This window comes from Scyliorhinus torazame, chromosome 10, assembly GCF_047496885.1.
Source record: "Scyliorhinus torazame isolate Kashiwa2021f chromosome 10, sScyTor2.1, whole genome shotgun sequence".
Taxonomy (NCBI): domain Eukaryota; kingdom Metazoa; phylum Chordata; class Chondrichthyes; order Carcharhiniformes; family Scyliorhinidae; genus Scyliorhinus; species Scyliorhinus torazame.
This window is the reverse complement of record NC_092716.1, coordinates 85,080,642-85,103,293: the sequence shown is the minus strand read 5'-3', so window position 1 is coordinate 85,103,293 and position 22,652 is coordinate 85,080,642. Positions and strand designations below refer to the sequence as shown.

Here is a 22,652-nt window from a genome sequence, read left to right as displayed (position 1 = left end):
TATCTTGTATCCCTCCAATGCCCTGTCTGAACCTCGTTTCCTCAGCCTTACATAAGTCTCCTTTTTCCTCTTAACAAGACATTCAACCTCTCTTGTCAACCATGGTTCCCTCACTCGACCATCTCTTCCCTGCCTGACAGGGACATACATATCAAGGACACGTAGTACCTGTTCCTTGAACAAGTTCCACATTTCACTTGTGTCCTTCCCCGACAGACTACGTTCCCAACTTATGCACTTCAATTCTTGTCTGACAACATCGTATTTACCCTTCCCCCAATTGTAAACCTTGCCCTGTTGCACGCACCTATCCCTCTCCATTACTAAAGTGAAAGTCACAGAATTGTGGTCACTATCTCCAAAATGCTCCCCCACTAACAAATCTATCACTTGCCCTGGTTCATTACCAAGTACTACATCCAATATTGCCCTTCCTCTGGTCGGACAATCTACATATGGTGTTAGAAAAGCTTCCTGGACACACTGCACAAACACCACCCCATCCAAACTATTTGATCTAAAGAGTTTCCACTCAATATTTGGGAAGTTAAAGTCACCCATGACTACTACCCTGTGACTTCTGCACCTTTCCAAAATTTGTTTCCCAATCTGTTCCTCCACATCTCTGCTACTATTGGGGGGCCTATAGAAAACTCCTAACTAGGTGACTGCTCCTTTCCTATTTCTGACTTCAACCCACACTACCTCAGTAGGGTGATACTCCTCGAACTGCCTTTCTGCAGCTGTTATACTATCTCTAATTAACAATGCCCACCCCCCCCCACCTCTTTTACCACCCTCCCTAATCTTATTGAAACATCTATAACCAGGGACCTTCAACAACCATTTCTGCCCCTCTTCTATCCAAGTTTCCGTGATGGCCACCACATCGTAGTCCCAAGTACCGATCCATGCCTCAAGTTCACCCACCTTATTCCTGATGCTTCTTGCGTTGAAGTATACACATTTCAACCCATCTCCGTGCCTGCAGGTACTCTCCTTTGTCAGTGTTCCCTTCCCCACTGCCTCATTACACGCTTTGGCGTCCTGAATATCGGCTTCCTTAGTTGCTGGACTACAAATCCGGTACCCATTCCCCTGCCAAATTAGTTTAAACCCTCCCGAAGAGTACTAGAAAACCTCCCTCCCAGGATATTGGTGCCCCTCTGGTTCAGATGCAACCCGTCCTGCTTGTACAGGTCCCACCTTCCCCAGAATGCGCTCCAATTATCCAAATACCTGAAGCCCTCCCTCCTACACCATTCCTGCAGCCACGTGTTCAGCTGCACTCTCTCCCTATTCCTAGCCTCGCTATCACGTAGCACCGGCAACAAACCAGAGATGACAACTCTGTCTGTCCTGGCTTTTAACTTCCAGCCTAACTCCCTGAACTTGTTTATTACCTCCACACCCCTTTTCCTACCTATGTCATTGGTACCAATGTGCACCACGACTTCTGGCTGCTCACCTTCCCCCTTAAGGATCCTGAAGACACGATCCGAGACATCCCTGGCCCTGGCACCCGGGAGGCAACATACCTTCCGGGAGTCTCGCTCGCGACCACAGAATCTCCTATCTATTCCCCTAACCATTGAATCTCCTACTACTATTGCTTTTCTATTCTCCCCCATTCCCTTCCGAGCCCCAGAGCCAGACTCAGTGCCAGAGACCTGGCCGCTAGGGCCTTCCCCCGGTAGGTCATCCCCCCCAACAGCATCCAAAACGGTATACTTGTTTTGAAGGGGAACGGCCACGAGGGATCCCTGCACTGTCTGCCTGTTTGTTTTTTTCCCCCTGACTGTAACCCAGCTATTCTTGTCCTGTACCTTGGGTGTGGTTACCTCCTTGTAACTCTTCTCAATCACCCTCTCTGCCTCCCGGATGATCCGAAGTTCATCCAGCTTCAGCTCCAGTTCCCTAACACGGTCTTTGAGGAGCTGAAGTTGGGTGCACTTCCCGCAGGTATAGTCAGCGGGGACACCGGTGGTATCCCTCACCACCCACATCCTACAGGAGGAGCATGCAACTGGCCTAGCCTCCATCCCCTCTTACTTGACAGAAAATAGCTGCCCTGTGGACTAACTAGATCTCTGCCCTCCGACTCTGCTCCCAGTCAGCTACACTTTCTGTAAACCCCTGGCTCTCTTTTCACTCTTTGCGGAAATGTCGGAAACAAAATGAAAGGAGCACCTTGCTCCCTCCTCACCTAACTCCCTCGGTCACCAAACTCTTACTATAGCACTCAAAATGCACCAAATTCAGCACTCAGTGCAAACAAAGTCTGCACTGTAGGGGATCACTTTTAAACTCTGAATCTAGCCTCTGAAAACTGGCCTAGTCCAATTAACTAATTAACAAGCTCCAGCTGCAAGTGCCTACAAGTAGAAGCGTGTTTAAAGCTGATTGAAAATTCACCTTCTTCTAAACCAAACAGCAACTTTTAAGTTAATTAACTAAATAAAAGAAAGACTAAACTTTAGATAAAAATGAAGCCTTATACTCCCTCGGTCACCAAACTCTTACGATAGCACTCAAAATGCACCAAATTCAGCACTCAGTGCAAACAACCTCCATCCAAGTAGGATTCGTCGCCTGGCAATCAGATAGGCGAAGGCCACGACATCGGCCCCTTTCCCCTCTAGCAGCTCTGATACGCCAAAAACTGCCACCGAAGGACACTGGTCCAGCCTCACCCACATGATCACGGATATAGTCCAAAATACTGATGCACAGAACGCAACCAGTTTTAAGCAGGACCAAAACATATGCATGTGATTCGCTGTCCCCCTTGAGCACCTCTCACACCTATTCTCCACATCAAGAAAGGACACGTTCATACACGCTCTAATCATGCGAGCTCTGGGAACAACTTTAAATTGAATCAGGCTCATCCTGACACACAGGAGGTTGAGTTCACCTGATACAATATTTCACTCCCGGCTCCTCCCCCACCCGCCCCCCCCACCACCGAGCCATTCCCAACTCCTCCTCCCACTTTATATCAATGCTAACAGTGCCTTCTCCGTCTCCTGCAACCACCCATATATATCAGAGATCTTCCCTTCCCCTAGTTCATCGCATGATAACAATCTATCCATCAACATGACTCGGCAGCTGAGGGGACTAAGGAAACTCTCTGCGAATGAAGTCCTGCACCTGCATATATCTAAACTCACTCCCCTCAGGAGCCAGTATTTCTCCCTCAACTCTTCCAGCCCCACGAACCTACCCTCCAGGCAGATCCCAGATCCTCTCTTCCAGATCCTGTAAGTTGCAACTCTGATGGTGCAAATGTATGGTTTCTGCAGATTGACGACAATACTGACATCACCCCACACCCCCCAATCCATAGTGCCGCCGAAGCGGATTCCAAATTCAAAAAATAAATAAATGGAGATCCAATTTTTTTTTCCCCAATTAAGGGGCAATTTAGCTTGCCAATCCACCTACCCTGCACATCTTTGGGTTGTAGGGGTGAGTCACGCAGACACGGGGAGAATGTGCCAACTGCACACGGACAGTGACCCAGGGCCAGGATCGAAATTACGGGGAATACCTTGCTCTTGGACAACATAGAACATACAATGCAGAAGGAGGCCATTCGGCCCATCGAGTCTGCACCGACCCACTTAAGCCCTCACTTCCACCCTATCCCCGTAACCCAATAACCCCTCCTAATCTTTTTTGGTCACTAAGGGTAATTTATCATGGCCAATCCACCTAACCCGCACATCTTTGGACTGTGGGAGGAAACCGGAGCACCCAGAGGAAACCCACGCAGGCACGGGGAGAACGTGCAGATTCCGCACAGACAGTGACCCAGCAGGGAATCGAAACTGGGACCCTGGTGCTGTGAGGCCACAGTGCTAATCATTTGTGCTACCGTGCTGCCCAAGTTGAGTTTGTACCCCAAGGCGACTCCAAACCTCCTTAACAAATCCATTATCTTCCCCATACGTGAAAGATGGTCCGAGACATACAGCAACAAATTGTCCGCATAAAGCGACACTCTATGCTCTCTTCCCCCACCACCCCCGCTTCAATGCCTCTCCATTCCTTCGACAAACTAAATGCGATGGCCAAGGGATCGAAAGCTAATGCAAACAGCAATGGGTCAACAGGTATCCCTGTTCGGCCTGAAATATCTTGAGCTCACCCCATTCGTCCTTTTCTTCTCTGTGTTTTAAAAGTAAATGTAGAGTACCCAATTATTTTTTTCTAATTAAGGGGCAATTTAACATGGCCAATCCACCTACCCTGTATGTCTTTGGGTTGTGGGGGTGAGACCCGCGCAGACAAGGGGAGAACATGTAAATCCACACAGACGGTAACCTGGGCCGGAATCGAACCCGGGTCCTCTGCGTCACGAGGCTGTACTGCTAACCATTGCACCACCATGGCGCCCATACCACATTAATCATAACCACCCGCCATGGGGGCAATATATAACAATCTCACCCATGAAATAAACATTGGCCCAAACCCAAATCGTCCCAGGACCTCAAAAGCATGCCTCCATTCCACCCGATCGGAAGAATTTTCTGTTACCATAGAGATAATTAATTTGGGCACTCACCCCCTCGATGGAGTCATGAGCCGTTCAAAAGCCGCCTAATGTTAATCGACAACTGTCGCCTCTTGACAAAGGCCAGTCTGATCATCAGAGCGCGCCTCCGGAACACACCCCTCCAGGCACCTTGCCGGAGTCTTTCCTAGCACCTTCACATTCAGCAAGGAAATGGGCCTACAAGACCCACATTCCACCGGATCCATATCATTCTTCGGAATCAGGGAGATGGATGCCTGCACTAGCATGGTCAACAATGCCACACGCAGGGCAGCACGGTGGCGCAGTAGGTTAGCCCTGCTTCCTCACGACGCTGAGGTCCCGGATTCGATCCCGGCTCTGGGTCACTTTGTGTGTGGAGTTTGCACATTCTCCCCGTGTTTGTGTGGGTTTCACCCCCACAGCCCAAAGATGTGCAGGGTAGGTGGATTGACCACACTAAATTGCCCCTTGATTGGAAAAAATGAATTGGTACTCTAAATTTATATTTAAAAAAACAATGCCACCCACAACAAAGAATCATTGTCCATCCCCAATAAATGTGTTGCCAGTGATGCTACAAGTTGCTTATAAAATTCCGTCGGAAAGCCATCCAGCCCCGGTGCCTTCCCCGGTTGCATAAAACCAATGGAATCTATTATCTTTTACAGTCTCAACTTGTAGCCATCTGGGATGGCCATGGCCCGATTACAAAATGGACACTTGCAAAGAATGCAGGGAAAATTGGACAATACCGAAAAAGCAAGCAGGTGCAAGGTCTGTCTGTTGATTAGAGCCTTAGCTCTCAGACAGGACAGAAACTGCTAAGCCATCTACATACTAATGATCCATCCCCGGGAACAAAAGGCAGCATTTAGGCAAACAATGCTAAGCCAGGCATCCCGGCGCCAGAGGAGACTAAAACAAAGCAAACCAACGGCCAGCTAGAACACGGCCAGCAACCAGGGAATCCACCCCTCTATTGGAGGAAAATTGATAGGAACGATTGGGAAACGGCCCAATTAATTGGGGCCAAGTTCAAGGCCCACCCAAAAGCGCACAAAGCCTTTTTGGGGTATAAAAAGGATTCCCCAAGAGAGAATCGCTCTCTTGGCCTTGGCTCTCAGCGAGGAGAGACCTGCCTAGCAGCTACGCCAGACCAAGTAAGTTCCAAGTCAACGCACGCTACGAGATAGACGCCCCTAGTTGTTATCCTGTAAACAGCTCAACCCAGCAGCCTCAGAACCGAGCAACGGCCATTGTTCCTCTGACTGAGTGGGCACCCGAAGCTGGTATAGGCTTTTAGTAATAGTGATAGTTTAGGTTGTAGAGTTTTATGCATGAGTAGATTTGACTGTGTGTAAATAAATGCGCATTGCTTTTGAACTTACTAACTGGTGTATCGAGTCTTTGATCAGCATTCGGTTTTGAACCTTGTGGCGGTGTCGAAAGATACCTAGCGACTCTTGAGCAAACGTAATTAAACAGAGCCAAATTAAGAGACAACAGCAAGTTAGCAACATTTACTGGCGACTCCGTCAGGACTCGATTTAGAAGTGGGCTAACCATTCCGAGACAACCCAATATTTGAATTGAGAAGCCAATCGGAAACAGAAAAACCACAAGCGTAAGAACAGTACTGATCAAGCCTCTGAGATTCGGAAGTGTGTTAATGCATGCGTACTAACAGGGATACAAGGTAAACCGGAGAGATTTTGTTGCGTAAAACCGTCGGGAGTTTTGTAGGCTGGAAATTAACGTAAGCCGTACCTGTGTTTACATCACCACTTTATCACCCCGTTCCAAATTCAGTAGAGAACCTAGATAGAGAAAATGGCAACGAAGGCAATGGAACGCCTTATGAACCCCCAGGAATTCGAGGTCGCAGTGACCAGTAGAGTAGGACAGTGTCCTGTTTGGGAAGATGAGATCAGGAACTATCTCAAAGGGAAAGGATGGCCCCTTTGGAGTGAATTCTGCACTAATGAGGAAACAGGTCCTGGGAGTATAGGACATACTTGGTGGGAGAACCTGTCAGAGATCCACAAGAAGAACTTAGGGAAAGCTCGCAAGCCGATGGCAATCGTGTCATGCTTGGCACAATTGCGAGGCACAGAGGAGGTCATTAGGACGCTCCATAGAGAGATAGAGGAGAGAGACAGAAGTAGTGAGGTAGACGTGAGCAACGTAGAGAAGGAGAATAGAGATTTAAAAGAGCAGTTAGCAGCAAGGGACAGAGAGGTGGGTGATGCCAAGTGGGCACACCAGTCTTGACTCATGCATTTGAATACTTTCCAAACGCAATACGATAAGGCTTACCAGGACAAGCAACGTGCGGCCTTGGTAAGACAAGAGACCGAGCAACAAGTTGAGAAATTGCAGAAACAGTGCACTGATCTGAAAACAGCCCTACGAGCACTCCATACTTCCACAACGGAATAAAGGCAGAGCTCTGTAGACCACGCAAAGCGCCGGAAGCAAATTGCAGAATTGCAATCTCTGCTTTCCGTTCAAAATGGGTTTCAAAGCACATTTGGACCACAATTAGATCAGGAAAACAGCCCCGACTGGCAGGAATTGAACGAGACTGCCCATAGATACATACATGGGACATGTACACAGGAAAACCCCAGAAAAGGAAAGCGCCCCAACCCCCAACCGAACAGGCAGAACACAGCCCCATGAACTCTGTAACCACACACCGCAGGGCCGAAGCAGAAGGAAATGCAGATTTCCTTTAGACAACCCGTTAACCGTGACCCAATTTCCAATGTGTGGAAAAATTACACCGTTCCTTCCCACATCAGACCCCCACCAATTTTTTGCGAAAGTTAAACAGCAGGCTACCATGTACTGAGCAAGTGAAGCTCACAGTTTTAAGCCTCGACCCTTCAGTCGTGGCAGCCCTTCCCGACCCACAGAATGTAGCAGGAGGCACACTCCAAGAGATGCACACAGCGATCCATGATGCGATCGGCTTTAACAGAGAAGACCCCGTAGAAGGCCTAAATAAGTGTAGGCAAAAGACCGAGCACCCCACAGCATTTGCTGGCCTCTTGTGGATACACTTCACAGCAGTTTTCGGAGAGTTGGCCCACGCCCATTTGTCCCCAGATAATATGGCCAAATGGACTCGAATCCTCGTCTCTCACGAGACAGACGCAGGACAGAAAGCTTGCGCAAATTACGACCCCTGAGATGAGGCCCACAACGAAAAATGGGTTTTGAAGAGATTGTCCCGCGCTTGGGAGCAATCAGTCCAAAGCAAAACCGCATTTATAAAACCCGAAGAGCAGGCAGATATGAATCCAGTTAAAGCACCAGAACCCCGCATGGGTAAATGAGGGCAGAAACAGCCCACCCAGCCCAAAGCTCAAGAATGTTACAACTGTGGCCAGTTAGTACACTTTGCACGAGAGTGCAACTCGCCCCAGAAGCAGCAGAGAAGCCAACAGACAGGCACCCTAAACAGGACTAGGGCAAAGCCGATCCATAGCGTTAGCACCTATTCAGAGAATGCAGACACGAACGGCACCGACTGACTGTGTTCGGGCACCCCAACTTGGGTCTGCGACACCCTTTGGGACAAGTCCGGTAGACCGGTAGTAGAGGCAAAGTTCGGGGACACCCCGTAGAATTTCTTTAGGACACAGGAGGGTCCCGCACCACACTCAATTCCGCCACGATGTTTCAGCAAGACACGTGGCCCACAACAAACACCATCACACTCAGCGGTTTTGCAGGTCATTTACAACAGGGACACATCACAGCCCCTGTAGCAATACAGATAGGGAACATCGCAACCAAGCACCCCATAGTTTTAGTTGATCTGCCCCAGACAGCAGAACATATCCTTGGGATCGATTTCATGAGCTCCCTAACCTTTCTTTTGACCCAGTTAACAAGTGTGTATGGAAAATGGCAAAGGCAGCACGAGCCCCCGCCACACTCACAGTAGGAGAGTATGTAAACAGGATTAGCTCAGTAGGAGACTTCTGGTTCGATCCTCGAGCCATTAGTGCAGACAAACAGGTTAGGGCAGTCCTGCAGGAACATAAAGCAGCATTTGCACAGCACAAGCACGACTATGGCAAATTGGCAGGCTTTGTGAACATTACAGGTCCCAACCCCAAACCCCAGAAGCAGTACGGATTTCCCCAGGAAGCAGAGGGAGGAATCTCCAAAGTAATAGAGTTTGTTGGATCAAGGCGTTCTCAGATCAGTAGCCTCCACAAACAACGCACCAATTTGGCCCGTCAGGAAATCAGATGGATCATGGCGACTGACCATTGATTACCGGGAATTGAACGAAGTAACCCCAGCAGCAGCCCCCACCGTAGCCACGAGTCCCAAAACCATGCTCAAACAGGGACTCCAGTCAAACATTTTTCGGTTTTGGACATTAGTAACGACTTTTGGTCCATTCCATTGGCTAAAGCGTGGCAGTACAAATTCGCAACATTCCAAGGGCAACAGTATACGTGGATGTGCCTTTCACAAGGCTTCCACAACTCCCCCTACATTTTCCACCGACAGCTGGCAAATGGATTAGCAAACTTTTCCCGCACCGATTGTCTGGTTCAGTATGTAGACAACTTGGTACTACAGTCAGACACAAAGGGAGAGCACATTTCGCTTCTCGCCGAGCTTCTCGGACTCCGAAAAGAAATTGGTTGTAAAGTCAACCCCAAGAAGGCCCAGATTTTGAAAGAGAAAGTGATTTACTTGGGAACAGTGATCACTCATGGTAAACGAGAGATCGAGCAAAAGAGAATTGACCCGATTGTCAAATTGCCCCTTCCCCACAATGTCTCAGCACTCCGGTCATTTTTAGGACTGGTTGGCTACTGCCGAAACCATATTGACGGTTTCGCCACGAAAGCAGCGCCCCTTTCCGAACTTCTCAAGAAGCAGGAACCTTGGGAATGGCTTCCACAGCATACAGATGCCATGGATGCTTTAAAAAGAGCACTGAGCACCCGCACTACAAGATCCCAGATCCACTTTCCCTGTACGCTTTCGAAGTATCAAGCACTGACCAAACCCTTTCGCCAGGAACGCCATGACCAATTACACCCCGTAGCATACGCCTCACGCGTGTTGGACCCCGTAGAGCAAGGATTTTCTGCCTGTGAAAGGCACCTGCTCGCAGTTTTTTGGGCAGTACAATACTTCGCCTACATTACAGGACTCAACCCCATCACCATTCTCACTGAACACACCCCAACACAGCTATTGTTAGACGGCCGACTTAAGGATGGCACAGTCAGCCAAATCCGCGCAGCCCGTTGGACCTTTCTTTTACAGGGACGGAACATCACAGTAAAACGAACCAAGACCCACACCTTCCTTGCCGATAATTTACAGTATGCAGGAACCCTCATGATATCATCACCACAAAACACTACACAGGCCCATTTACTCCCCAAACACCTCCCAGGAAAACAGGTAGTACGCCAAGAGACCCCAGCCCACAGACACGTGCGCACCCCTGAAGATTGATGTGGATGGCTCCTCCACAGTGCTAAATGGAAAGAGAATTACCGGTTGCGGTATTTACGTAGAGGACGCGCAGGGACACGCCCTAGATGAGATTGCATTAAAGTTGCCAGGACACTTAGGCTCGCAGGCAGCAATCGCTCATATTGCAGACCACCCCGACTCGTTCCCGACCCCAGCAGACATCTATTCGGACAGCTTATATGTATGCAATAGTTTGATGGAATTCCTACCCCTGTGGGAAACAAGAGGATTTGTTTCCGTGGACGGTAAACCCCTACCCTCATCCCCATTACTCCGCCATATCTTAGAGACAGCGAAGGATAGAAAATATGGAATAATTAAGGTTCGCAGTCATCACCGTTCTTCCCCCACCCCCGGTAACATTAAAGCACACACCCTAGCGAAGGCAGGCTCCAGGCATGGTTATTTCTGGAACCCCCTGAAAGCACCCCAGTACACGCAGTTCAGGTCTCACAGACCAATATTCAGGATCTAGCGAAGGCACAGAAAGAGGACGAGAAACTCAGCGAAGTTTTAAAGGGTACCTTCCCAGCCCCGTATGATAAATACAAGAATGCAATAACCACACATGACGGTGTGATTTTAAAGGATGGCATTTATATAGTTCCCAGCCAGGACAGGAACCAGATCATTTGTCAGTTCCATGACAATCACGGACACCAAGGTATTGAGCCCACCCGAGCCCACCTCAGACCGCTCTGCTGGTGGCCTGATTTAAAAACCGATGTAACGCACTACATAGAGAATTGCTTGATCTGTGCCAGAACAATCCGGACAGATATGCTAAAAAGACTCAACTTAGTCATACCCGCCCCGTTAATGGACCCTGGACAAATCTACAGATAGACTATATAAGACCCCTACCCCCTTGCAGGAATGGTTATAAGTATGTGTTGGTGGTCATCGACACCTTCACAAAATGGGTGGAAGCATTTCCATCGAGAACTAATACGGCCAAGACAACGGCTAAAATATTAACACACCACATCTTTACAAGATGAGGACTCCCCCGCAGTATGGAGTCCAATCAAGGCTCCCATTTCACAGGACGTGTAATGAAAAACGTCCTCACGGGTTTTGGCATTCGACAAAAGTTTCATATCGCATACCACCCCCAGTCAAATGGTATTGTAGAGAGGATGAATAGGACATTAACAGCCACCCTCAGGAAAATGGTTCAGCAGAATAACAGCACCTGGGATTCAGTTCTCACATTTGCTTTAATGTTTATAAGAAATACGGTATCCACGTCCACAGGATACAACCCCCACACCCTCATGACCGGACGCCCCATGAAAGGGGCAGAGTATTTATTAGGACTGGATTTGGCCAGCCCCGCAGTTAGCCCTCACGCATGAAAATGCGGTTCAACAATTGTTAGAGAACATAAAGGTAGCCCAATTCGCAGTAGCTGTGAGACTTGGAACCAGGAAGAAACAGAGCAAGGCTTGTTTCGACAAAACAGTACACGCCACGGAGTTTGCACTAGGGCAGCAAGTGATGCTTTCCCTATACAACACCAGTTCATTCCTTTCCCCAAAATTTTCCGGACCGTACTCCATTTCGGACAAAGTCAGCCCCTCGGTTATCAAAATTACATATCCCAATGGTAAGTCTGCGTGGTTTCACATAAACCAGCTCAAGGCTTCTGGCTCGCAGCAAAGCCCCACGCACCGCATCCTGCTCGCAACAGCAGACGAGCACGCCCCGCCCAGATGACGTTTTCCTACCCTCCCCCAGCCAGTCCAGCCCGCCCTCAGACACAACTTCAACTCCACCCCCAGAGGCACGACTCCGCCTCTCCATTCCTTCAACCGACAGCGACAGTGATAGCGATCACTATGACAATAGCAACAGGACACCACGTTATGACTATACCTCTGTACCAGGACCCACTCCCAGCGAACCCGAGCATAATTCCACTGACCCCTTCGAGATTACATATATCAGAGCCCCTGACCCAGACCCACCGCCCGACGATTACGGGTTGAAACCTAGTAGCTCTACCCTCGACACACGATTCTGGCACCGAGCCAATTCATTCAGGCTCATCCGGAATGATGAGATGGACCCGAATTCGCCCCAAGCAGCTTTAGCACGGTTACTGCAGTCAAGAGTTTGGCAGCCGGGAGAAGATGATGACATAGAGTCTGAACGAATCCCTTTGCGACCCTGTTCGCTATTGAGCAGTGAGGTTTCCAGATGATGGCGAAAAAAAGAACCGATGGAGAGATACGGTGTCCTTTCTGATGGAACCTGCACCATTTTGTCGTATGTTTGTTCGTTGGTGCTAATGTTAAGTGTTGTTCGTAAACTCAAAACTTTTCACAGCCCCCACTCCTTTAACGCCCCCTGGCTGTTAATGGAACAAGTTTGTCCCCAGACAACATTCAGAGGAACTAGTTTGTCAACAGAAACCAGTTTCAAGGTGCAAGTTTGTCGCCAAACAACCGTTCAGTGGAACTAGTTTGTCAACAGAACACTACTCATAGCTACTCTCCTGATTCGAGAGGAAGCCCCCACGAGGACCACATTTTTACCCGCTCTTGCCGTTTGCTCAGGCAGTGGAGAAACAGCATTGGTTCCCGCCCTGCCTGAGGACCCCCCTCTGGTCTGCTACGCTCGGGTAGAGCACAAACGGCATTGATCACCGTCCTACCCGGGGATTCCACCCATTTCTTACCCGCCGCGGCCCATACGCACCCCATTTTGGCACTTTCAGTTTGAAATTCTTTTGTTTTGTTTTGGCAACCCTTAGGTTGCTTCCGTATGCTATTTACATCCTAAAACAGTAGGATGGTAGGTCGCACAGGCTGCGAGACAGCTCGCACTATGTCAGTATTTTTCTCAGATGTCTTGTCCAAATATTTGGTTAAAAAAAAAAAATGAGGGAGTCACAGATGGTGACCAATTATAAAGGGAAATTGGCGACAAAGGACAGACAGACAGGCATACGAGATCTTAAGCAAGATAATAACAGATATTATGCTTGTGTTCACAGAACTCCGGAACCTCAGGAACCCCAGAGGAAGATAAAGAGGAAGACAGCCTTTGTGTTCACATGGATCTTAGCGGGATCCCTTCATTTGCGCGCGGACGCTACCCCCCTGACCCCTACCACACAAACCATAAATGATTCCCACCCTTGCAATACACAGAGCCCCTCGACAGCTAACAATACCCCGACCTGGTGTGATAAGTTTATCACCTGGTACTCACTATCTTATGTAGTAGAAGCCCTCTTAGTACTGGCGATACTTCGCAGTGTCGTGCATCAGGAAATGGCGAAAAAAGAGCCTACCGCTCTCGCACCCCGGTGTACAGGATTAGGTCCCCTATTTTCGGATTTCACCAAACTCCCGAACCCCTTGACATGAATTAAAGTGCATCCGTTTTTTTAATGTATTCTGTTAAATAAAGAAATGTAAACCTCCGTGTCTGACTGCCAGGCCAGAGAAATGTGTGTGCTGCTATTTTGTACAGTTTAAGATGTTGTAGATTATTTTTGATTGAAGGAGGATAGTTTATTGAGAATAGTTAGAGGTTTCAGTTTTTTTAATTTTTCTGTAATGCATTCATTAATGTCATAGCGCCCCGTAGAGTTTTATAATAATGTATGTATTTAAAATGATTTAGGTAAAATTGTGATGCATAGAGTAGAGCCTGATTATGGGTACCCCGTTTGGTCAGAGGATGAAGACGACGCAGTAATGTGATCCTTCACGCTTCGCGTTGAGGATCACAAGGAGGGAGTGTAACCATCTGGGATGGCCATGGCCCGATTACAAAATGGACACTTGCAAAGAATGCAGGGAAAATTGGACAATACAGAAAAAGCAAGCAGGTGCAAGGTCTGTCTGTTGATTAGAGCCTTAGCTCTCAGACAGGACCGGTACTGCTAAGCCATCTACATACAAATGAGCCATCCACAGGAACAAAAGGCAACATTTAGGTAAACAATGCTAAGCCAGACATCCCGGCGCCAGAGGAGACTAAAACAAAGCAAACCAACGGCCACCTAGGATACGCCCAGCAACCAGGGCAACCACCCCTCCATTGGAGGAAAATCGATAGGAACGATTGGGAAACGGCCCAATTAATTGGGGCCAAGTTCAAGGCCCGCCCAAAAGCGCGCAAAGCCCTTTTGGGGTATAAAAAGGATTCCCCAAGAGAGAATCGCTCTCTTGACCTTGGCTCTCAGCGAGGAGAGACCTGCCTAGCAGCTACGCCAGACCAAGTAAGTTCCAAGTCAACGCACGCTACGAGATAGACGCTCCTAGTTGCTATCCTGTAAATAGCATTGCTTTTGAACTTACTAACTGGTGTATCGAGTCTTTGATCAGCATTCAGTTTTGAACTTTGTGGCGGTGTCGAAAGATACCTGGCGACTCTTGAGCAAACGTAATTAAACAGAGCCAAATTAAGAGACAACAGCAAGTTAGCAACAAACTACGCCTCCAATCCTTTTCCCCTCCCCCTCTCCACCACCAGGACGTCCAACCTACCTAAGAATCGTTCAATCTCCGAATCCTCCGCCAGGGGCTCGGACCTACACAGTCCCTGATAAAATGCGCCATTGATTTTGTCCGGAGCCGTCACCAGTCCTCCCTCCTCATCCCTAACCTGGGCTATCTCTCATATAGCTGCCTGTTGTCGCAATTGATGAGCTAACAGACAGCTGGCCATCTCTCCATACCCGCAGAATACACCCAGTGAGCGATGCAGCTGGTTCACCACCTTCCCCATCGATACCAAATTGAACCCCACCTACAATGAGTTTCTCTCCGCTAACAGTTCTTTTGTTGGGGCTGCTGAGTACTGTTGGTCCACTTCCAGTATAGAATCGACTAACCTCTGCCTTGTCCTTGTGGGCCTTGTACAAAATTACCTCCCCCCTGATCACCAGCTTCAGCGCTTCCCAAAACATGGGAGGGTAAAATCTCGCCATTCTGGTTAAACGCTACAGAACGCTCTATAGCTGAGGCTACCTTCTCACAAAACGTCTTCTGCACCAGGAGTGCCAAATCGAACCTACACGGGGTCCTCTGGTCTTAACCTGTCTCTAACCTCACATTCCTATCATGCAGCACGTGATCTGATATCACTATCACAAAATATTCCGCCCCCACAATCCCCAGGAGTATTGATTGCCCCACAACAAAAACATCTCTTTCAAAGTATACCCAATGCAGGTGGGAGGAGGAGGAAAATTCGCTCTCTCTCCCAAAAGCCTAAACCTCCATGGATCCACCAACCACCCTTCCTCCCCCCGATCTGTTCCACAAACATTTCCAATTCCATCGCCATTCCCCAAGTTACTTATGCCTTGGGGCTCGATCTGTTCATCCGTGGGTCCAAAACGCAGATAAAATCAGCCCCCATAATCAATTGATGAGAGTTGAGGTCCAGGATGGTTAATAACACCTTCTTAACAAACTGTGTCATCCCAATTTGGTGTATAAATGTTAACTAGGAACAGCATGGTGTCGCAGTGGTTAGCACTGCTGCCTCACGGCACCAAGATCCGAGGTTGGACCAGGCCCTGGCTCAATGTCAGTGTAGAGTTTTCACATTCTCCGTGTTTGCGTGGATTTCAGCTACCAACCCAAAGATGTGCAGGGTATGCGGATTGGTCATGCTAAATTGCCCCTTAATTGGAAAAAAAAATTGGGTACTCTAAATTTATTTTTTAAATGTTAACTAAGATTTATGGCGCCCCTGCCAAGACCCGCTCACCATCACATCCTGTCCACCTATGTCCAGCACCATGCTGGCCAACATAAAAGCAACCCTCTTTTGAATAGGATTGCGACTCCTCTTAATTTTGAATCAAAACCGGAGTGGAACGCCTGCCCCACCCATCCCTTCCTTTGCCTCGTCTGATCCTTCACCCTTAAATGTATTTCCTGCAAGAGGACAAGCTCTTCAAATGAGCAAACATCCGGGATCGTTTAACTGGATCATTCAACCCCCACATATTCCATGTCACCATTCTCACAGGGAGTCTCTGAACCCCCCTTTTATTAAGGTCTGCCACCCCTATGTAGTAAGGAGATCCCGCTAGATCCACGCCTACCTCAGTTTCAGGCCCTCCCAAAATGGCTGCCGCCTCCATATCTACCCACAAAGACACCTGCGCCACCAGCATACGACCCTCCCATCTTCCCCTCCTCCTACGCACTCTCCCCCTTTTCGAACAACCAACCACCTCCCAAAAACACTTCCTCTCCCCTCCCCCAAACCACCCCAGGCATATTGCACCAACCCTCCCCCACACTGCTCCCAGTTACTAAACCCTCCTGGCATGGCGATCCTGCTTGGAGAACCACTCACTTTGGAACTAACCTTCTCCCCCACCCAAACTTGTGCAGTCCGAAAGAACAAACCTAAACCCTCTCTTGACAATGTCCCATCCCACAATCTCCCAGCAAGAAAACACAGGACTCAGAACAATCCCAACATCAACGATAGTGAAGAACCAAAACATGAAACCATAACACCTCCAAACTTTCAAATTACAAAAACATCAAAACGATACAATCTCAACATTAATCCTTCCCCAAACCATTCTTCCTAAAAACGTTGTTCGCCTCCTCCGGTGTATTAAAGTAATGTTCTTTATTCTTGAATGTGATCCATAGGTTTGACATTGAACCACATATGGAAATATATCCCACATTGGAGGAGAAACCAACAAGCTTCAATTGCTTTGTCCTATTTCCCACCAAAATGCACGTTAACTGGATAGAAAGGGCCGAAACACAAGCCTCCAAGCGGGAGCCACCCTGTGTACAACTGATCAGCTCATGGCCGCCACCGGAAATCATCCTAGGTTTTATCAATACGGGCATAAGAGTACAATAGTCAGAAAGTGATGCAAACCGGTATAAAACACTGGTTTGATCCTAAATGGAGTACTGCACCCAGTTCTGTGCACAATATTTTAGGAAGGATGAAAAGGCATTAGAGAGGGTGCAAAAAGATTCATGAGAATGGTTCCAGGGATAAGCAATTACAGATAAGTAGATAGATTGGAGAAGCTGGGGCTGTTCTCTTGTGAGAGGTTAAGAGGAGATTTGATAAGAGTCATTCAAAATCAGGAGGGGTCCGTAAAAAATAGATAGGGATAAACTGTTTCCATTGATGGATGGACCGAGAACCAGAGAGCAAAGATTTAAAGTAACTAGCAAAAGAAGCAACGGCAACATCAGGAAGAACCTTTTTTACACAGCGAGTGGGTTAGGATTTTGGAATGTATTGTCAAGTGTGGTGGAAGCAGATTCAATCAAGGCAGTTGTAAGGGCTCTTCCTGTTGATTCCCTTATTTCCTATTTATTGTATTGTTATCGATTTTGGTCCATGTATCTTTAATGGAGACATACCTTTAAGTCGAGCAGAGAAGGTGAGGAACTCAAAAGTTGCAGAACTGTGCAATAATGTTTTAGATATTTGAACAGAAGAACACAGATTTTATGGCACCTGAGAGATTAGAGGGATTCAACTGGTTGATTGGAGGCCAATGGATTGGCCTGGGTTTTACCCGGCAACCGATAACAATTGTTTCCGATTAGATAGGGTTTTGAGACAACCCAGCAAAAAGCTACTGGTCTCCAAAAAGGGAAGCTGTGTTGCTCTCTCTCGCTTTCTCTCAGATGTTGGCTGCTTCTTGTTACTGTGAATTTACGGAGAAGCCACTGGATCCAGCCATTGATGGAGGGGCTCTCTCTCTGCTCTGCTGCCTACAGTCTAATGGCAAAAGTCTCTAGACCTTGATGAATCTACAGTGAAAACTATTACAGATTGAAGGCAAAGGTATTATCTTCTAGACAGAAGGGGGCAAACAGGCAGAGGTTGTTGTACATATTGGTACTAACGACATAGGCAGGAAGGGGCATGAGGTCCTGCAGCAGGAGTTCAGGGAGCTAGGCAGAAAATTAAAAGACAGGACCTCGAGGGTTGTAATCTCGGGATTACTCCCTGTGCCACGTGCCAGTGAGACTAGAAATAGGAAGATAGAGCAGCTAAACAGCTGGTGTAGGAGGGAGGGTTTCCATTATCTGGACCACTGGGAGCTCTTCCGGGGCAGGTGTGACCTGTATAAGAAGGACGGGTTGCATCTAAACCGGCGAGGCATAAATATCCTGGCCGCGAGGTTTGCTAGTGTCACACGGGAGGGTTTAAACTAGTATGGCAGGGGGGTGGGCACGGGAGCAATAGGTCAGAAGGTGAGAGCATTGAGGGAGAACTAGGGAGTAGGGACAGTGTGGCTCTGAGGCAGAGCAGACAGGGAGAAGTTGCTGAACACAGCGGGTCTGGTGGCCTGAAGTGCATATGTTTTAATGCAAGAAGTATTACAGGTAAGGCAGATGAACTTAGAGCTTGGATTAGTACTTGGAACTATGATGTTGTTGCCATTACAGAGACCTGGTAGAGGGAAGGGCAGGATTGGCAGCTAAACGTTCCAGGATTTAGATGTTTCAGGCGGGATAGAGGGGGATGTAAAAGGGGAGGCGGAGTTGCGCTACTGGTTCGGGAGAACATCACAGCTGTACTGCGAGAGGACACCTCAGAGGGCAGTGAGGCTATATGGGAAGAGATCAGGAATAAGAAGGGTGCAGTCACAATGTTGGGGGTTTACTACAGGCCTCCCAACAGCCAGCGGGAGATAGAGGAGCAGATAGGTAGACAGATTTTGGAAAAGAGTAAAAACAACAGGGTTGTGGTGATGGGAGACTTCAACGTCCCCAATATTGACTGGGACTCACTTAGTGCCAGGGGCTTAGACGGGGCGGAGTTTGTAAGGAGCATCCAGGAGGGCTTCTTAAAACAATATGTAGACAGTCCAACTAGGGAAGGGGCGGTACTAGACCTGGTATTGGGGAATGAGCCCGGCCAGGTGGTAGATGTTTCAGTAGGGGAGCATTTCAGTAACAGTGACCACAATTCAGTAAGTTTTAAAGTACTGGTGGACAAGGATAAGAGTGGTCCTAGGATGAATGTGCTAAATTGGGGGAAGGCTAATTATAACAATATTAGGCGGGAACTGAAGAACATAGATTGGGGGCGGATGTTTGAGGGCAAATCAACATCTGATATGTGGGAGGCTTTCAAGTGGCAGTTGAAAGGAATTCAGGACCGGCATGTTCCTGTGAGGAAGAAGGATAAATACGGCAATTTTTGGGAACCATGGATGACGAGAGATATTGTAGGCCTCGTCAAAAAGAAAAAGGAGGCATTTGTCAGGGCTAAAAGGCTGGGAACAGACGAAGCCTGCGTGGAATATAAGGAAAGTAGGAAGGAACTTAAGCAAGGAGTCAGGAGGGCTAGAAGGGGTCACGAAAAGTCATTGGCACTAGGGTTAAGGAAAATCCCAAGGCTTTTTACACGTACATAAAAAGCAAGAGGGTAGCCAGGGAAAGGGTTGGCCCACTGAAGGATAGGCAAGGGAATCTATGTGTGGAGCCAGAGGAAATGGGCGAGGTACTAAATGAATACTTTGCATCAGTATTCACCAAAGAGAAGAAATTGGTAGATGTTGAGTCTGGAGAAGGGTGTGTAGATAGCCTGGGTCACATTGAGATCCAAAAAGACAAGGTGTTGGGTGGCTTAAAAAATATTAAGGTAGATAAGTCCCCAGGGCCTGATGGAATCTACCCCAGAATACTGAAGGAGACTGGAGAGGAAATTGCTGAGGCCTTGACAGAAATCTTTGGATCCTCGCTGTCTTCAGGGGATGTCCCGGAGGACTGGAGAATAGCCAATGTTGTTCCTCTGTTTAAGAAGGGTAGCAAGGATAATCCCGGGAACTACAGGCCGGTGAGCCTTACTTCAGTGGTAGGGAAACTACTGGAGAAAATTCTTCGAGACAGGATCTACTCCCATTTGGAAGCAAATGGACGTATTAGTGAGAGGCAGCACGGTTTTGTGAAGGGGAGGTCGTGTCTCACTAACTTGATAGAGTTTTTCGAGGAGGTCACTAAGATGATTGATGCAGGTAAGGCAGTGGATGTTGTCTATATGGACTTCAGTAAGGCCTTTGACAAGGTCCCTCATGGTAGACTAGTACAAAAGGTGAAGTCACACGGGATCAGGGGTGAGCTGGCAAGGTGGATACAGAACTGGCTAGGCCATAGAAGGCAGAGAGTAGCAATGGAAGGATGCTTTTCTCATTGGAGGGCTGTGACCAGTGGTGTTCCACAGGGATCAGTGCTGGGACCTTTGCTCTTTGTAGTATATATAAATGATTTGGAGGAAAATGTAACTGGTCTGATTAGCAAGTTTGTAGATGACACAAAGGTTGGTGGAATTGCGGATAGCGATGAGGACCGACAGAGGATACAGCAGGATTTAGATTGTTTGGAGACTTGGGCGGAGAGATGGCAGATGGAGTTTAATCCGGACAAATGTGAGGTAATGCATTTTGGAAGGTCTAATGCAGGCAGGGAATATACAGTGAATGGTAGAACCCTCAAGAGTATTGAAAGTCAAAGAGATCTAGGAGTACAGGTCCACAGGTCACTGAAAGGGACAACACAGGTGGAGAAGGTAGTCAAGAAGGCATACGGCATGCTTGCCTTCATTGGCCGGGGCATTGAGTATAAGAATTGGCAAGTCATGTTGCAGCTGTATAGAACCTTAGTTAGGCCACACTTGGAGTACAGTGTTCAATTCTGGTCGCCACACTACCAGAAGGATGTGGAGGCTTTAGAGAGGGTGCAGAAGAGATTTACCAGAATGTTGCCTGGTATGGAGGGCATTAGCTATGAGGAGCGGTTGAATAAACTCGGTTTGTTCTCACTGGAACGAAGGAGGTTGAGGGGAGACCTGATAGAGGTCTACAAAATTATGAGGGGCATAGACAGAGTGGATAGTCAGAGGCTTTTCCCCAGGGTAGAGGGGTCAATTACTAGGGGGCATAGGTTTAAGGTGAGAGGGGCAAGGTTTAGAGTAGATGTACGAGGCAAGTTTTTTTACGCAGAGGGTAGTGGGTGCCTGGAACTCGCTACCGGAGGTGGTGGTGGAAGCAGGGACGATAGTGTCATTTAAGGGGCATCTTGACAAATACATGAATAGGATGGGAATAGAGGGATACGGACCCAGGAAGTGTAGAAGATTGTAGTTTAGTCGGGCAGCATGGTCGGCACGGGCTTGGAGGGCCGAAGGGCCTGTTCCTGTGCTGTACATTTCTTTGTTCTTTGACTCAATCTGGAAGACGTCCATCTGAAACAGAGCCCCTTATCCTTTTATTTTTAGTATTTTTACACCCCTCTTTCCCGTTTGTCATGTTTGTGTGTATAGAGGGTGGGTCGAGTTAAAGGGTGGGGGGGTTAGAAATTAGATGGTTAACCAGTTGTATGTGTGACCTATTTAATTATAGTTACTGTTAATAAGTTAATTGTGTTTACATTTATAAACCTGGTGACTGTAGTTATTGGGCAGGTAAAGACTTTGGGTATTTTTAAAATTAAAAGTAAATTTGAACTTTGTTTCGACTTCGGGTCAAGTGGGCTGGAATTGACTGCACACTAGCTCAAGGTGTCGTAACACAGTCAAGAAGAAATTGCATTATCTGACAAGAAAGAAAATTCAGGCCTATGTGGAGAAAACGGGGGAGTGGATCTAGGTGGACTCCTCCTTCAGAGAGCTCGCGCTGGCATAATGAACCAAATGGGCTCCTGTGCTGTAACCATTCTATGTACACATACGAGGATGCCAAAAAGCCATGCATTTATTACACATCCTAATTGTCCTCAAGAAGGCAGCAGTGAACCATCTTCTTGAATATAATCGAGGAGCTTGCACAGTCATGTGAGGGCAGTTACATATGCCAGACCAGGTACGGACAGATTTCCTTCCCTAAAGGACATTCGTGAACCAGATGGGTCTTTAATGACAATCCAGTAGTTTCACGGTCACTATTATCAATTCCAGATTTAACAAACTGAATTTAAATTCCACAGTTGCGGTGGTGGTATGCAAACTCATTGTCTGCATCATTAGATACAGGCCTCTGGCTTATTAGCCCAGTAACATAACCGCACACTGGAAACATCAGCTGACTGACAGGCTGTGAACAACTCTGTGACTTTGACGTCTTTCAAATTTCTTTCAAAAATCTTTCAAAAATCTTTTTATTTCTAATAGTCTTTTTCTTGCACCTTACCTGAGTTTTAGTTCTGTGCGTGAATTGAGATCGGTGGAGAGCTGTTGAATAAGTGAAAGCAAAACTGGCTGGGTCAGAGGACAAGGATGCTGACCAAAGACCAGCTGAGAATCCACAGTTTCACACACATAAAGTACCAGATTGAGGTCTGCTGCAGTCAAAGCCTGGTAGACAGAAAATAATTAATGAAGGCGGTCAATAGCTATTTTTTTTTTCTTTACAAACTACCTTACTAAGTGTTTGTTGCTCAAACCAATACTTTGCTACCATTAGCTTATGACAGTTAGCCGCTAACTGGTTTACCACAAGAAAAAGCAACACATTTACTCAGTTATTTCTATCAACTAAATGATCTGTATTTCTGTAAAACCTAGAAGTGAATTTCATTATAAGGAGTTTTTAGAATCATGCTCAGTTATG

The 22,652-nt window shown here is 47.6% G+C and overlaps 1 protein-coding gene across 3 annotated transcripts in view; it reads right to left on the bottom strand.

Moving 5' to 3' along the window:
- The window catches only part of edc4 (enhancer of mRNA decapping 4), a 172,226-nt gene that overhangs the window by 5,235 nt on the left and 144,339 nt on the right, over positions 1 to 22,652 (bottom strand). For all 3 annotated transcript variants that reach the window (XM_072518359.1, XM_072518357.1, XM_072518358.1), the window contains exon 28: positions 22,233 to 22,396. In XM_072518359.1, the coding sequence (XP_072374460.1) occupies positions 22,233 to 22,396 (164 nt within the window). The remainder of the gene's footprint in view (positions 1 to 22,232; positions 22,397 to 22,652) is intronic.